Raw genomic sequence first — 17,731 nt, forward strand, 5'->3', positions numbered from 1 at the left:
CTGTGCACTGGGATTATGAAGTATTACTAAACGACACATGAATGAAGCTTTATCTCACTCAGTTCCCATTCACGGATTTTGTCTCCGGTACAAGAAGTGCCATACAATGCTCAGTTAGGGCGTCGCCTGCACTTAACATCAATTGTCATTTGACATTGTGTGTCGAGACATTATTAATACATTGTCAGGAAGTTAGTTATCATTATTTATTGGCTTACCTATGCAATACAATTGATACACAGCTACTGTATATAGAGCGGACCTTGTTATTTAACCTGCAATGGAAGGGAAACGAGTCGTGTTACGTGTCAACATGTGGCTGGGAAGACTCGGGAGTAAGGAGTTGAGCTGATCGACTAAGCGGTATGCACCGAGCTGTCAGTGGAGAGGTGGCTTTGAATGGCACTAGTATTGTGCTTAAACCCCCCATGACACTACAGCCCTTGAATGGCCTTGGCCTTCCAAGCGACCGCTGCTGAGCCCGAAGGTCTGCAGATTAGGAGGTGTCGTGTGGTCAGCACGACGAATCCCCTCGGTCGCTATTCTTGGCTTTCTAGACCGAGGCCGCTATCTCACCGTCAGATAGCTCCTCAATTCTAATCACGTAGGCTGAGTGGACCTCAAACCAGCCCTCAGGTCCAGGTAATCGGGAATCGAACCCGGGCCTCCGGGTAAGAGATACGCACGCTACCGCCACACCACGGGGTCGGCAGTACTGCGCTTAGTGAAATGGAAAGACAACAAGAGTGTTATCCTATTGTCACCATGCATTGGTAGTGAGCCAGTTTCTCAGTGCAAACGCTGTTCAAAAGGGGAGAAGAAGAAGGTAAACGTTGACCAGCCGGCACTCGTAAACAGGTACAACACTTACATGAGAGGAACCGACCTGTATGACCGGTACATATCATACTACAGGTGTGATATCAGAACACGCAAGTGGCCAGTACGTGCCTTCAATCACTTTGTTGACCTCGTCATTGCTAACTGCTGGCTGATGCATGTCAGATACTGCAAAGAGCACTCAGTGCCAAAGAAAGACATTCCTGGACACTTAATTTTTCGGAAACATGTTGAAGAAGCCCTGATGAAATTTGAAGTTGGCGCCCTAAATGCAGGGACGCCCTGTGGGAGGCCTCGTACTTCCACCGAATTGCTACAGTCAGCAAGTGATAAAGAAGACGAGTCTAGAGGTCCTGCAATGAAACAGCGGAAGGTCGTAGCACAACCAATTCCTGAGGTTCGTTATGATAAAGTGGGACATTTTCCGGTTTACAAAGAAGATAAAAATACCTCGAAATGTCGCCTTCAAAGTTGTAAATCTCGATCAAGAGTTGTATGTCTTAAGTGTAATGTATATCTTTGTGTTTTAAAGAACAACTGTTTTCTGAAGTATCATAAGAACTAAAGCAAAAAATGCATTCCAGACAGTCAAAAATTTTCAGCTGAGACCCAAGGTCCACATATGTGTATCATGCTTTTTTCAAAAACTCGACGTTTTTAAATGTAAATTTGACTACATTCTGTCACACTGTGTCTAAAATATACACGTTGTCTGTTGTCGGCACTGAAGAATACAAGTAGGTTTTTTATGAATTTCTGGAACAGATTCGGCTTACAGAAGTTAGGAATCAATCTTTTGGTAATCGCCAATTTACGGGGATTTTTATCAATATTAAAATCACGTCTGTATTTAGCCTAGTTCCGTTTAATGTTCTAATAACCAACGTAGTGTTCTTTTTTTTTTTTTTTTTGCTACTTGCTTTACGACGCACCGACACAGATAGATCTTATGGCGACGATGAGACAGGAAAGGCGCAGGAGTGGGAAGGAAGCGGCCGTGGCCTTAATTAAGGTACAGCCCCAGCATTTGCCTGGTGTGAAAATGGGAAACCACGGAAAACCATTTTCAGGGGTGCCGACAGTGGGGTTCGAACCTAGTATCTCCCGAATACTGGATACTGGCCGCACTCACGCGACTGCAGCTATCGACCTCGGTGTACTTTTCTTTAATGTTTTCTTTTGTATTTCCAAATGTTTAATGCCGTAGACTGTATATTGCATTAGTAATTGTTCTAATTTAATTTAATTTGTTTGATGTAGTTAAACTTTGCCCCTGTGGCAATCCAGAATGTCTGGAAATTCGTTGAGTTTCCCAATAAATACATATATATATATATATATATAACAACTATCCACCTAAATGTTTGATCTCCAACTATGATACACGTTGATGGATTCTTTCAAATTACTGAATAACAAGAAATAGGAAGTACTGAGGTATTCTGAGAACTATTCGAAACGACCTTGCTCAACATGAGATATATTTCCTATTTATAATAGTACGCAAATAATGGATCCTGGTCCATGACTCAGTCTTCTGCAGAATGCCCACGGATGTCCTTTCACTGGCTGCTAAGTGACGACATTTTACATTTCGACCTTCAAAGTCTCTGAAACTTGGATGGAGTGGGGAGCACGGGGTACAGAGTTGAGTCTGGTATTTCTTTCAGTATCTTGTACCACGCTACTCACCTTCATCTTTGCTAAGTCACATCTTCTTCTTCTCAGTCTTCTACCGCTTTTCCCACAACTGTGGGGTCGCGAGTGCGAACTGTGTCGCACATGTGGATTTGGCCCTGTTTTACGGACGGATGCTCTTCAGTTCTTTGTTAACTGTTGCCCTATTGAGCACTTCTTTATTTGTTAGCCGAACAACCCAAGAAATCTTCAGTATTCTGCGAGGGGTCTGCATTTCGAATGCTTCTAGGCGTCAACTGAGATACTGTTGAAGGCCCATATTTCTATAATAGAACAGAACAGACCATCCTTAACCTTTGACCATCCTCCGTCTTAGTTTCGGATGTACATTTTAATTAAGCCTCCTTGGCTAAGATGGCAACGTGCCAGCCTCTCACCGCTGGGTTCCGTAGTTCAAATCCCGGTTATTTCATGTAAGATTCGTATTGGACAAAGCGGAGGAGGGACAGGTTTTACTCCGGGTACTCCGATTTTCCCTGTCATCTTTCATTCCAGCAACACTCTCCAGTATCATTTCATTTCATCTGTCAGTCATTAATCATTGCTCCAGAGGAGTGCGACAGGCTTCCGCAGCCGGCACAATACCTATCCTTACCGGGCGAGTTGGCCGTGCAGTTAGGGGGCGCGCAGCTTTGAGCTTGCATCCGGGAGATAGTGGGTTCGAACCCCACCGTCGGCAGCCCTGAAAATGGTTTTCCGTGGTTTCCCATTTTCACACCAGGCAAATGCTGGGGCTGTACCTTAATTAAGGCCACGGCCGCTTCCTTCCCATCCCTAAGCCTTTCCTATCCCATCGTCGCCATAAGACCTATTGTGTCGGTGCGACGTAAAGCAAATAGCAAAAGAAATACCTATCCTTGCCGCTAGATGGGGCTTTATTCATTCCATTCCTGACCCGGTCGAGTCGAATGACTGGAAACAGGTTGTGGATTTTCACTAGGATTTTTAAAGGGAAAGAACTCTCCAGGCCTGTTAAGGGAGATCAACACTACGACTTTCCAATTTATTTATTTTTCATTTAAAATTGAACCTTTCTCTTTATAACAGTCCAAAATGTTTGTTAATATCTCCAATACTTTCAGAGTTATGACCAAGAACGTGAAGTCCTAACACTCAAGCAAGTCCTTTGTACGTAAATTTGTTGCTCCTTTCCCTGATAACTCTGAAAGTGTTTAAGATATTAAAATGAAATTTTTCGTGCATGTATATTTCATAGAGAAAAAGATATTCTAGTATTATTGAGCTAGCTTCATTGGTTAAGTTTATAAAAATATTTTCATATTAAAATTAATGAAAACCGACTACTTGAAAATAACTTCATGAAAAAAATATTTATACTTGATGGACGTCACTCACTGATTCTACATGTTGTAGCTATTAATCATAATAAAGAAAGAATCATAGAAAAATAATCGTGTGTTTGGAAATGATCAAGTCGATCCCGTGGTGTAGGGGTAGCGTGCCTGCCGCTTAACCGGAGGCTCCGGGTTCGATTCCCGGCCAGGTCAGGGATTTTTACCTGGATCTTAGGGCTGTTTCGTGGTCCAGACTGCCTATGTGATTAGAACTGAGGAGCTATCTGACGGTGAGATAGCGACCCCGGTCTAGAAAGCCAAGAATAATGGCCAAGAGAATTCGTCGTGCTGACCACATGACACCTTGTAATCTGCAGGTCTTTGAGCTGAGCAGCGGTCATTTGGTAGGCCAAGGCCCTTCAAGGGCTGTAGTGCCATGGGGGGGGATTATCAGGGAAACGGCAAAATAGTGGCCATGATACACCGCCATTTTAATAATTAATTGTATATAATGGCATAGGTTTATATATTTCTACATATGTGGACATATTATTAAGGAATAACGTGTTTCCCATACTAAGTTTACTTCTAGTATTAATTTCCGTTGCTTAGGGAAGAAAGTTTAATACATCCCGTTTTTCTATGTTCAAAAGTGTAGGGCTTCCCTTAAGGTTAAGAAGCCCTCCTACTTATAATGAGCCACCGCGAAATCTACAACCTCCTACAAATCATAATACAAGGAAAAAAGCGACGGGAAGAGAAGTCCTGGGGGATCCCAAACGTCCTAGCTGGCGGATCTGAAACGGTCGTTCGGAGAAACAACAATCTTACTATTTCGTGCAACCACCATACGATGGGGGATACGGTACAAGAAGGGGAAGGATCCCTTACCTGTCGCAAGAGGCGAACATACGAGGTATAAATAATGATCGCATGGCCTCGGCTACCAGGTGCAAACAATTTAATTTGATGCCTTATGGCTGCTTGCTCGTTAATTTCGGCGTTCCATTTTACTACCAGATTGCAGATAACTAGAACTCTGTCGGACGACCTATGTCTGAGTTTGAATTAAATTAAATTATTCGGGTATACACACCCAATTTTTCATCCGAGATCTGTTGTATGCCGACGCAGCACAAAAGGAGAGATGAATAGACTTATTTCAAAAATTATATTCCCCCTTTGGGATCTGAAATCTCAATTTTGGCACGAAGAGACAGGTATTCCACCAGTCATTTATACAGGGAACTGAAAGATGTAATATGTGTGTAAGATTGTATCTATTTAAGATTGATATTACCTGGCAGCCTTAAAGTAAACCACTTACAAAACACGGTGTGTTTGTTATATCGTAGGCAATATCCATGCCTCGCACGTAACTGAGCCAGAGATGTGGCTGATACAAACATGGCTCAAACATTTCAGTGGCCTTTTTTATTCAACAGCAATCAATCGTCCCATTTCCATCAGAATCGTTGTCAAAGAAATGGCATTTGTACTGAATACATATCAACAGGGGACTGTACTACGTGTACTAAATAACTGAAAATAAATGTCAGACGCATATTATTCTATTTGAAAAGTGCAACCAAGGACAGAATATTTCTATTGAAGAATTATTGTCAAAAACTAATTTAGGATTAAATAAATTCAGACAATACCTGAAGAAGAAAACATGAAATAAAATATTATATCTAAAAAAGACACCATTAATTAAGAACAGGTATAAGCATCATTTTACAGTTCCACTTTCCTGGGCATTGTTGGCGAGCCTCTTCCACTCTTTCTTATTCAAATACGTTATGTTGTCAATGACGTCCTCCAGTGTTCTTCCCCGATCTGCAGTGTCCATTTTATGACGTTCATCCAACGGGCTCCGTATTCCTGCCATATGCCTCTCCAAGTTAACATAAGCTGTCGTTTTTGTCTCCCTCCTCAATACATGCCCAAACCACCTCAATAAGGTTATGCTGACCCGATCTAACAATGATGTATAAATCCAGCTTCCTTTCTAACCGTGGCATTCTTTAACTTGTCCAATTTTGTTTTTTGTATTGTGGACCTTAGGAACTTCGTCTCAAATGCCTGTAACCTTGATGAGTCCTTCTTAGTGAGGGTGCAGATTTCGATTTAGGATTGGTACGAAGTACTGATTAAACATAACCAGCTTTGATTTTGTTGGTACTTTGGGATCCCAGAGGAGCATTCGCACTTGCTGGTAAAAGTGAGAGCTCTTCCGTTCTCTATTTTCTACCTCTTTTGTGACTAGTGTACCTCTATATATTGCACTACCGTGTTATGTAAAGTTTCCTCACTTTCCAGTAGATGGTCTCCTAGCATGATGTTCGCTGGTCGTCCATCTCTGTTTATTTCCATCACTACAGTTTTGGGTTCGTTTATCTTCAGACTGAATTCCTAGAACTTAACATTCTATTCATTAAATATCAACTCTACGTGTTCCTCATTTTCTCCAGATCATAACGTCCTTATCAAAAGTCATTGCATTTAGTTCACAGGAGGTTTTATTGTTGCGTTTCATTATGCCATCCATGATGGTGATAAACAATAATGGGGATAGTGCACTGCCTTGCTGACTCCACTTGTGGTCTGGAACCAGGATAAATGTCCGTCACCCGATCGCACACAGCTGGTACAGTGTTCATACTGCATCTGAACTTTCCTCACCAGCCCCTCCGGCATATTCCTTTTCCTCAGGCATTCCCATACCTTCTCTCTTGCAATGCTGACATATGCCTTCTCAATATCATGAAAAACCATGAAGAGATCTTTGTAACTATAAACCCTTCCTCCATCTCCCAATAGAGTGAACAACATACCAGGAAGAAGTTCTTTGCACAGGTAAGAGCAAAGAGGAAAGCGGTCAATTACCAGTTCTGCTGGGTGCGGAATGGTAAGATATTTGCTAGAAGGAAGCCAGGCGATCCGGTCTTACAGATTAAACGTGCAGAAGACATTGAAAAGATAAAGTAAAATGCCAAAACAAAACATGAATAATAGTATAGATACGTATAGTAGTAAAAAAGATGTAACTATTAGTTATCAGAATGTGAGACTCAAGAACAATTTTTAGCTGTCTCTGAAAATAACCATAAGATAATCTGCATAACCGAAAGTTGGCTCACTAGGTCTACTGTATTTATGATAATGAAATCATCTCTAGTAATTACTGTGTGTTTAGAGCAGACAGAGATTCTAAAGTAACAGGTAAACGGAGGGGAGGGGGGTGGTAATAGCCGTTGATAAAATGTTTAAAACTCATCAGATTATTTCTTACTCTCGTGTATTCGAATTTGTAATTGTTTAAGTTCAGTTTCAATGTAGATCATATTTTATAGGAGTAGTGTATTTTCCACCAAATTCTAACCTTGATCAATACTGTGAATTTTTCGAAATAGTTGAATCAGCAATAAATCCAGGAAATATGAGTCCTGTTTGTATTGTAGGAGACTTCAATTTAAGAGAAACAAATCAGGATGCTGGTACAAGTAAAACAAGATCGGCAGCAATGCAGCTGAAAAACTTCCTAAATCTCATGGATCTAACGTCTAGAAATACTATCACGAATAAATTTGGATACTGTTTAGATTTAGTTCTGGCCTCTACAACAGAACAAATTCACATTGAGCGAGATGACCACCCTTTGTTACCTGAAGATGACTATCATCCTGCACTGATTATCTCAATAGAAGTTAACCTAAGAAAACTTAGTATATTGGACAGTAGATCAACTTTTAGGCGTCATAATTAGAGTAGAGCTAATTTTCAATTACTCTTTGAATTACTAAAACTTGTGCCTGGCCAGAATTGAATGACATTGAGGACATTAACACTGCTTTAAATTGCTTCTATAATAAACTCTATGAGATTCTTCACTATTGAGTTCCTCTGACTAAGTACAGTAAAATAAATTATCTAATATGGTATAATAAAGAAATAATACAACGTATTCGAAATAAAGAGTATCATAGGAAAATAAGACATTGTAGTGAATATAGTATGACAGAGTTCAAAACAAAGAGAGCAATCCTTAAAAAGAAAATAAGAATAGCGTACAAAGAATACATTCAAGGTATATAAAGTAGTATAGATAGTAATAGCTTTTGGCACTTTTTAAAGCAAAAGAGGACCAATAATCAAGAATGTCACAGATATGTACAGATATGTAACTTCTAAGACAGAAATAGATGATGGATTTGCCTCTTACTTCAAAAGTATATTCACAAAAAAAAAAAAAAAAATAGCACTGAAAATAATGAGCAGTATATTCTATAGGAACTGCAATGTAAGGAACTTGACATGCTAAACATTTCAGTGGTATCTGTTGATGATGTTAAATGTGCTATAAAAAGATTACTATCTAAAAGGAGTGCTGGTGTATATAATATACCCCAATATGTCGTGAAAGGATGCGGAGACGCTCTTGCATATCCACTTTGTATAATTATTAACAAATCACTGCAACAAAAAAATATTTCCTGATTTTTGGAAGATAGCAAGAGTATGTCCAATTCACAAAGATGGTAATACTGAAAACATTCATAATTATAGGCCATTAGCAATAGTATCAGTCTTAGGCAAAGTGTTTGAGGATATAATTTACTGCAATATCTATCGACATGTTGAAAACGTCATCATAGAGCAATAACATGGCTTTATGTAAGGGAAATCAACAAGTTGAAATGTAGTAAACTTTACGAACTGTGTGTCATCTATTTTAGATCAAGGAGGGCAAGTGGATGTCATATACACGGACATGACCAAAATGATTCGATAGGATTGATCATCATAAACTTCTAAACAAGCTTCACAGTTTTAGTTTTAGCCCTGAACTGGTTGAATTCTTTAACTCCTATTTGAAGAATAGATTTCAATTTGTTAGTTTCAAAGGGGTAGTTTCATCCATGTACTCCAGGCATAAACCAAGGTTCAAAATTAGGTCCACTGTTGTTCATTCTGTTTGTTAATGTTATTGGCTCTCTATTGAAGAATTATAAATTTCAGTTATATGCCGATGACAAGAAAATTTACAGGCAGATTAGTTCAAACAAAGATAACGAAAAATTACAACCTCACGGCACTGGTTGAATGGGGAAAACACAATTCCTTTCAATTCAATGTTAGGAAATGTGAATCAATGATCTTTACTATAAAATGACAACCAAAAAACCATTCTTATGAAATGAACGAGAGGGCTGATGACCTTCGATGTTAGTCCCCTTTAAACTACAAGTATCGTCATCATCATCATCACCATGAAATGAACGGTATCAACGTAAAACGAGTTGAAGAAAAGAAGGATATAGGAGTGATATTTGATAGTAAACTTCAGTTCAATATACACATAAATAACGCTGTAAGTAAGACCTATAAGAACCTAGGATTTCTAATGAGAAACACAAACAAATTCAAAAATATCAAAACCATAATACAGGTATACAATTCGCTAGTTAGAACAGCAATAGAATATGCCTCTGTAGTCTAGAATCCATCATGTATTAAACGTATAAAAGAAATAGAAAATATTCAAGCTAAATTTCTAAGATATCTGTATTTCTGTATCTCTAAAACTACTTGAAAATATGTGGCATATAGTGACTTAATAACAAATTTTGTGATAGATATGTTGCATACTAGGAGAACATTAACATGTGTAAAATACCTACATAGAATTCTCAAAGATAAAGTAGATAACCGAGAGTTACTCCACCAAATAAACCTGTATGCATCGTTTGGAAGTAACAGGAATAATTTAACTTTCCTTGTTAAAAGGTCAAACACAAATCGCCATATGAATTACTATTAAACAGAATATGTCAGTCAATTAATAAAATGCCAAACGTCGACATATTTCACGAGGAGAGTATCTTGTTAAGGTCAGTCAGAGGGGAACTCACACAGAGAAAAGACATAAAGTAAATAGAGTAGCATACTTGTGTACCATGAATAATTTAGTCCTTAGATTAATTTAGATTCATTTTGCATATTTTAGGAGAAATTAAAATAATAAGTTGAAACATGTACTTATCGCTGTCCATAGTTCATAAGTATAGTATTAGGTTGCATATTTTAATTTTTATTGTAAATTATTTATAAAATTTAAAAAATTTATAAAATTATATATAAAATTAGAAGTAAGAAATGGAAATGTTCTGTAAGTGGGCAGAAATGCCTGTTGTACAATAAATCAAATAAATAAATAAAGAAATAAAGAAATAAAGAAATAAATACTGATCAATGATTAATATTAAAGTTTGAAATAGTTTAGTAGGTAAGACTCATGTCTCTGTATGGCCTATATACATTTGTTTTTAAATAATTCCAGTCAATATGTAATTTCAATGTAGGTATGTACAGTCCCGGTCAAAAGTTTAGGAGTGCATAAAGAAATCAAGAAATATCATCTAAAACCTAAGATTCTGCCACTAGACCTCTGTAATTTTGTTTCTGAGCTCTCACATCGAATAGGATATAATTATGTCGTCTGATTTCATTGAGTGTAGTGTAGAATTTTTAACTCTTGGAAGGTCACACCAAAATATCAAAGTTTTGGTAATATAATGTACTGTATACTCTAATGGGTTGCAAGTAGTACCGCCAAGATTTGTTTATAGACTTATTAGTAGGTGGGGGCCATTTTAGTAGAAATAAAAAATTCAGGAATTATGCGGCACCCGTTTTTTGAGGGTTTTTTTTTTTTGCAAAGCAGCGCCAAGATGTTTGATTTTTGTTTGGTTTTGTTATGTATGGCCCAAATTCTGGGGGCGAACTATCGGCGTCAGGCTTGACTGCCTTGATAGTTTCATTTGCATTCTGCAGATGGTATCCAAGAACACATTTCTGATGCCGATAGCTATGAAAAGATCAAGGAAAAATAGACCATCTTAGCGCTAGTTTGAAAAAGAAATAAACACACAAAATTCGTCGCCACATTTTTTTCTTTCGGAATTTTGATATTCATAAAAAACAACCCCTACCTATTGCTAAGTCTACAAAATAATCTTAGCAGTGATACTTACAACCAATTAGAATGTTAGGCGAACGATTCGTTTCCACGAAATTTTCTTGTAATTTTTGTCCTAAATAGAGAATAATAATTGCTTTCACACAAATCAACAGTAACATTTGTGGAAAAATTAATAAATACCAGTGTTACTAGAGAAATATAGATACGTAACTACGGCGATTATTTCGCTGTAGACACGAGATTCTTCTGTGGCATTCCGCTTCATTGTACCGTCTTTTGTTTACTTCTTGAGATCCAGGGCTAGCACATACGAATGGACGTGCTATGTCTGTGAATTATCAATATCTTTGTCAACCATGACTAGCACGGGCAGTTCAAACGATAAAATGCAGGTGAAAAGTATATCGTAAATAACACAAAAAATACTTTTGTTGAAAGAAAAATAGCATGATCCCTGGACCAAAAGTTATATTAATTAATGAGTTATGGGCACAAGTCATCAACTCGCCTCACCAAGTAACATGAATCAAAGCAAAGGAGTTCAAAGAAGTTAAGTGAGCAAAGACTAAGCACACAGAAGTGTTACATGAACAAAAGACATACTGAAGCGCAGTGATGTAGTAGAATTCATAGTCTTAATGTTGCGAAGTACACTGACTGACAGAGCAAATGCAACACCAAGAAGGAGTGGTTCGAAAGGGATGAAAGTTGGGGAAAAAACAGAGACGGCACGGACGAATAATTGATGTTTATTTCAAACCGATATGCAGGTTACACAATGCGCACGGCATCGACTCAGTAGGATGTAGGACCACCGCGAGCGGCGATGCACGCAGAAACACGTCGAGGTACAGAGTCAATAAGAGTGCGGATGGTGTCCTGAGGGATGGTTCTCCATTCTCTGTCAACCATTTGCCACAGTTGGTCGTCCGTACGAAGCTGGGGCAGAGTTTGCAAACGGCGTCCAATGAGATCCCACACATGTTCGATTGGTGAGAGATCTGGAGAGTACGCTGGCCACGGAAGCATCTGTACACCTCGTAGAGCCTGTTGGGAGATGCGAGCAGTGTGTGGGCAGGCATTATCCTGCTGAAACAGAGCATTGGGCAGCCCCTGAAGGTACGGGAGTGCCACCGGCCGCAGCACATGCTGCACGTAGCGGTGGGCATTTAACGTGCCTTGAATACGTACTAGAGGTGACGTGGAATCATACGCAATAGCGCCCCAAACCATGATGCCGCGTTGTCTAGCGGTAGGGCGCTCCACAGTTACTGCCGGATTTGACCTTTCTCCACGCCGACGCCACACTCGTCTGCGGTGACTATCACTGACAGAACAGAAGCGTGACTCATCGGAGAACACGACGTTCCGCCATTCCCTCATCCAAGTCGCTCTAGCCCGGCACCATGCCAGGCGTGCACGTCTATGCTGTGGAGTCAATGGTAGTCTTCTGAGCGGACGCCGGGAGTGCAGGCCTCCTTCAACCAATCGACGGGAAATTGTTCTGGTCGATATTGGAACAGCCAGGGTGTCTTGCACATGCTGAAGAATGGCGGTTGACGTGGCGTGCGGGGCTGCCACCGCTTGGCGGCGGATGCGCCGATCCTCGCGTGCTGACGTCACTCGGGCTGCGCCTGGACCCCTCGCACGTGCCACATGTCCCTGCGCCAACCATCTTCGCCACAGGCGCTGCACCGTGGACACATCCCTATGGGTATCGGCTGCGATTTGACGAAGCGACCAACCTGCCCTTCTCAGCCCGATCACCATACCCCTCGTAAAGTCGTCTGTCTGCTGGAAATGCCTCCGTTGACGGCGGCCTGGCATTCTTAGCTATACACGTGTCCTGTGGCACACGACAACACATTCTACAATGACTGTCGGCTGAGAAATCACGGTACGAAGTGGGCCATTCGCCAACGCCGTGTCCCATTTATCGTTCGCTACGTGCGCAGCACAGCGGCGCATTTCACATCATGAGCATACCTCAGTGACGTCAGTCTACCCTGCAATTGGCATAAAGTTCTGACCACTCCTTCTTGGTGTTGCATTTGCTCTGTCAGTCAGTGTATGTATGTACGTAGTTTCTCTAGTAATAATAGTATTTATTAATTTACTGCTAATTTTAATCTTCATTTGCTCATTTACAACAAAAATTAAAATGAAATTTCATTGATACGATTCGTTCACGTACCCCATGTAGGAATGCAAAGATCCCTTCTGATTGATGGTTGCATAGTGTATAGGCGCTCAAAAGGGAATTAGCGCATGATATTGTATGTTTCTCACATTTAATAATTCATCAGACTTAATAATAATTAATATCAAAATGTAAATCACTTACCATAAAAAACCAAACCAAACCCCATGGCACTACAGCCCTTGAAGGACCTTGGCCTACCAAGCGACCGCTGCTCAGCCCGAATGTCTGCAGATGACGAGCTGTCGTGTGGTCAGCACGACGAATCCTCTCGGCCGTTATTCTTGGCTTACTAGACCGGGGCCGCCATCTCACCGTCAGATAACTCCTCAATTCTAATCACGCAGGCTGAATGGACCTCGAACCAGCCCTCAGGTCCAGGTAAAAATCCATGACCTGGCCGGGAATCGAACCCGGGGCCTCCGGGTAAGAGGCAGGCACGCTACCCCTATACCACGGGGCCGGCTCAATCACTTATCATGCAAATACAAAATCTGTGGATACCCATTACAAGAGTTATACCGTATCTATAGGTTCAAAATATTTCTGAGAGTATACCTGCGAAGAACTTATGCAAAGCCGTTCGGATTTGTTGCGCTATGGGGAAATGTTTTTGTTCATTATGTTTATTCATTTTGAAGGGGGGGTGCGTGATTACCTCAGTGGCTTAGCTGCTGGCCTCCCACCTGGAAGGCTGCGAATAGAATCCCAGTCAATCCTGGGTCGAGATTTTAATCTCAAAAATCACGTGACGTCAGGAAGGGCTTCCGGTCTTAAACCCCCGGCCAAAACAAAAATGAGCCTGGGTGACTCCAGCGACCCCAGGAGATAACTGGGATAAGCTGAAGAAAGTTTTTTATATTTATTCATTTTATTATTAACAATTTTAAGAATTGCTATGAAAAGAGATGCTTTAAGCTGCTAGTAGATGTGTCAACACATGTCTTTCCCCTATATCATACCAAAATCCCACAATGCTAAATATTTATGGGCCTTGGCCTACCAAGCGACCACTGTTCATCCCGATGCAGATGACGAGGTGACGCGTGGTTAGGGCGACGTATCCTTTCGGCTTTTATTCTTGCCTTTCTAAACCGAGCCGCTATCTCGCCGTCAGATAGCTCCTCAGTAACTGTTCTCACATAGGTGGAGAAGCTCACAAATCAACCCTCAGATTAAGGTAAAAATCCCCGACCTAGCCGGAAATCGAACTCGTTGGCTCTCAGTACGAGGTAAGAGGCAGGCTCGATATTCCTAGACCACAGAGCTGTCTCTCCCCTACTTCCTCTTCATCACCTCAACCTTACATGGTTGGCGGGCAGCCTTGTCATCCTCACGATAGAGATATTCTCTCCAGTGCTAACGTCTTTACTGCTGTGTGCGGTCGTCTATTCTTGACGTTCGTCATAAATTCTTTTCTTCGTCTTCTTTTTCTCCTTTTGGTCTCCATCCTTCCCCTCTACCAGGTTGGTGCATCAGGTTGAGTGCCTGAGAAGGTGGCCTACGAATCCATTCCTTCTACATTTTTATATTCTTCCCGGCTGGTATTTTTTATGGAAACTTTCCAGCACTTCTTCATTGCTTACCCTACTGGTCCAGGGTAAGCATGCAGCGGCAGCACCACACTCCAAATGTTTGGATTTTATATTTATCTCCGTCCATGACAGTCCACCTTTCTCGTGTCGTCTCAAAATATCCGAACTCGAGAAAGAGATCTGTTTAACGAGCCAGATTGTTACCTGGACGATGAGTCTCAAAATATTTTTTGTGCCTCAAAATATCCGAGTCTCAAAATATCCGAATTTGAGAGAGAGACCTGTTTAACGAGCGAGATTGTTACCTGGACGACGAGTCTCAAAATAACCGAGACTCAAAATATCCGAATTTCCAATGGTGGTACTGATTTAAAACACCCTGCGTGTATACAATATCATTCTTATAAATACAAAGTGATACAAAAAAGTGTCCGACTCGTTGGCTGAATGGTCAACGTACTGGCCTTCGGTTCAGAGGGTCCCGGTTTCGATTCCCGGCCGGGTCGGGGATTTTAACCGTCATTGGTTAATTCCAGTGGCCCGGGGGCTGGGTGTTTGTGCTGTCCCCAACATCCCTGCAACTCACACACCACACATAACACTATCCTCCACCACAATAACACGCAGTTACCTAAACATGGCAGATGCCGCCCACCCTCATCGGAGGGTCTGCCTTACAAGGACTGCACTCGGCTAGAAATAGCCGCACGAAAATATTATTATATACAAAAAGGTTCACTGTTAACATCAGCCGGAGTTCATGCACCCTTCTAAAAATCTTACCTTAATCTTGAGGTGGGCCTGCCGTAAAGAATTGCTCAAACATACATGACAGGGTGTCTGTATACCCAGAGACGCCACGAAACCGCGCAAATTTAGGCCTCGTCCCCTTTTTTTAAATTCAGCCATTAATTGCTTTGTCATATGTATATACAACCTTGATTATTTACAAAGTTTAACTATGAAAATATTTATAATTGTTTCTTCAGAGTGTTTTCACATGTTTCAATAATAATAATAATAATAATAATAATAATAATAATAATAATAATAATAATAATAATAATAATAATAATAATAATAATAATCTACCTCTTTTCTCACACCTGCGAGGTCACGGATGCGAACTGCGCCGTACATGGTGATTTGACTCTGTTTTACGGCCGGTTACCCTTCCTGATGCTAACCCTATGTGGTGAGATGTAATCACTATTGTGTATTTCTGTCGTGGTTGGTAGTATGGTGTGTTGTTGGATATAAAAAGGAGAGTGTTAGGACAGACACAAACACCCAGTCCCCGAGTCAGAAGTATTGATCACAAGCTATTAAAATCCCTGACTCAGCCGGGAATCGAACCGGGAACCCTCTGAGCCGAAGGGCAGAACGCCAGCGAGTCGGCCAATAATAATCATTCTCATCCCACTAACTACTTTTATGCCAAGGCTAAAGTATTTGAGCACCTTCAAGTACCACTGGACTGAACCGGGATCGAACCCGCCGAATCGAGCTCAGAAGTCCAGTACTCTACCGACTGAACTACACATCCCAGCTCACAGATTTCACGCCATTTTGATGGCGTAAGAGATTTTTCTAAAAATAATTTGATGTCTTCAGATCGACATTTTTAGCTGTAGACCTCTCGGTTCATTCGCCTAAAATGCAACAGTTCTTTCTTCTCTTCGACCGGGCGAGTTGGCCGTGCGCGTAGAGGCGCGCGGCTGTGAGCTTGCATCCGGGAGATAGTAGGTTCGAATCCCACTATCGGCAGCCCTGAAAATGGTTTTCCGTGGTTTCCCATTTTCACACCAGGCAAATGCTGGGGCTGTACCTTAATTAAGGCCACGGCCGCTTCCTTCCAACTCCTAAGCCTTTCCTATCCCATCGTCGCCATAAGACCTACCTGTGTCGGTGCGACGTAAAGTCCCTAGCAATCTTCTCTTCGAAACTTAGAGATACATATCCGTCCTGGCTATTTGAAGATCAGATGTTTCAGGTTTTTGTTCCAAAATGTATACCAACTGCTTGAAACGGGGATGTCTTTTTACCAGACTACTGAACGTAGAATTCCATCCTTCAACGACATTATTTGTTCCGTGTCATTTTCCACGACAATTCCACAACTCAAGTTCAGTCACTGGTCGACGAAGTAGTCGAAAATATCTTCCAAATAAAATGAATAGACATAAAAATTGACCCTCATCGTAGCGAAGTACGGACGCAGAGCTAGTGAACTTACAAACTGTTATTTTTTAAAACCCCTGACACGTATGCAGCTACCTACACTTTTACACTTCTCGGATATTTTGAAACTCGTTAGCTTATTTATTTCGACTACGTATTTCTTGCGGATGTTTTGAGATTGATTTCTGTCAGTTTTGAGACTGGGATATTTTGAGACTTCACCCAGCTTTCTGACCCGTACAGTCCAACACACCATACAAATGTTTTAATATACTTCTCGCGAACATCTTTGGTAGTTGCCTTAGATGTCACCTAAGCTTATTCTGTCCTGCTTCTTATTTCCTTTTCACTCCTTCCATCACATGAAATTAAGCTGCCAAGGAAGGGGAAATTTTTCACCTGTGGCAGCTTTTCGCCGCCCAACCTGACTACTGCCTTTTCTTCTCCGTTTGTGGTGCATTTCATTACTTTTATTTTATTATTTATTTTAAGTTTATATTTTTCGTTGAGCAAGTTGTTCAGTACCGGTAGTTCTAAACTGATATCTGAACATTCTTAAATGCCTATCGGCTGTACAATGATTCGATCCCACATCCTTCCGCACAGAATGCGAGTGCCGAAGCACAAGACAGTCGGTCACATCAGAAAGAAACTAATAGCATCTCAATGAGTCATTCAAAAGTTGTGGTGTCATGGACACAGAGTTGTCATGGTAACCTTGTTCATGGTGATAATGACAGGTCTATGCAAGAATGATTATCGTTGACCTATGCGGTGTGTGTGTGTGTCGTATTGGCCATCCGAAGCTGCTGCAGCTGCCACTGGTGAGGTAAGGCGATGGGTGTGTCCCGGGCTATTCACTGGAGAGAAAGGAGGGCCAGCCAGTATAAAACAGCTGGCCCAAGCATGGATAAGTCAGTTCAGTTTCTAGATCACTAGCAACCACATCACATCAAACATGAAAGTCCTGGTAAGTATAGCATTTAGGAAAAAGTCT

The 17,731-nt window shown here is 41.0% G+C and overlaps 1 protein-coding gene across 1 annotated transcript in view; it reads left to right on the forward strand.

Annotated features, from left to right (window-relative positions):
• Positions 1–1,084: 1,084 nt before the first annotated feature.
• The window catches only part of LOC136883142 (ice-structuring glycoprotein-like), a 64,993-nt gene continuing 48,346 nt past the window's right edge, over positions 1,085–17,731 (forward strand). The window contains exon 1 of the mRNA XM_068229607.1: positions 1,085–1,237. Coding sequence (XP_068085708.1) covers positions 1,085–1,237 — 153 coding nt within the window. The remainder of the gene's footprint in view (positions 1,238–17,731) is intronic.

The sequence above is a fragment of the Anabrus simplex genome, chromosome 11 (genome assembly GCF_040414725.1).
Source record: "Anabrus simplex isolate iqAnaSimp1 chromosome 11, ASM4041472v1, whole genome shotgun sequence".
Classification (NCBI taxonomy): Eukaryota; Metazoa; Arthropoda; class Insecta; order Orthoptera; family Tettigoniidae; genus Anabrus; species Anabrus simplex.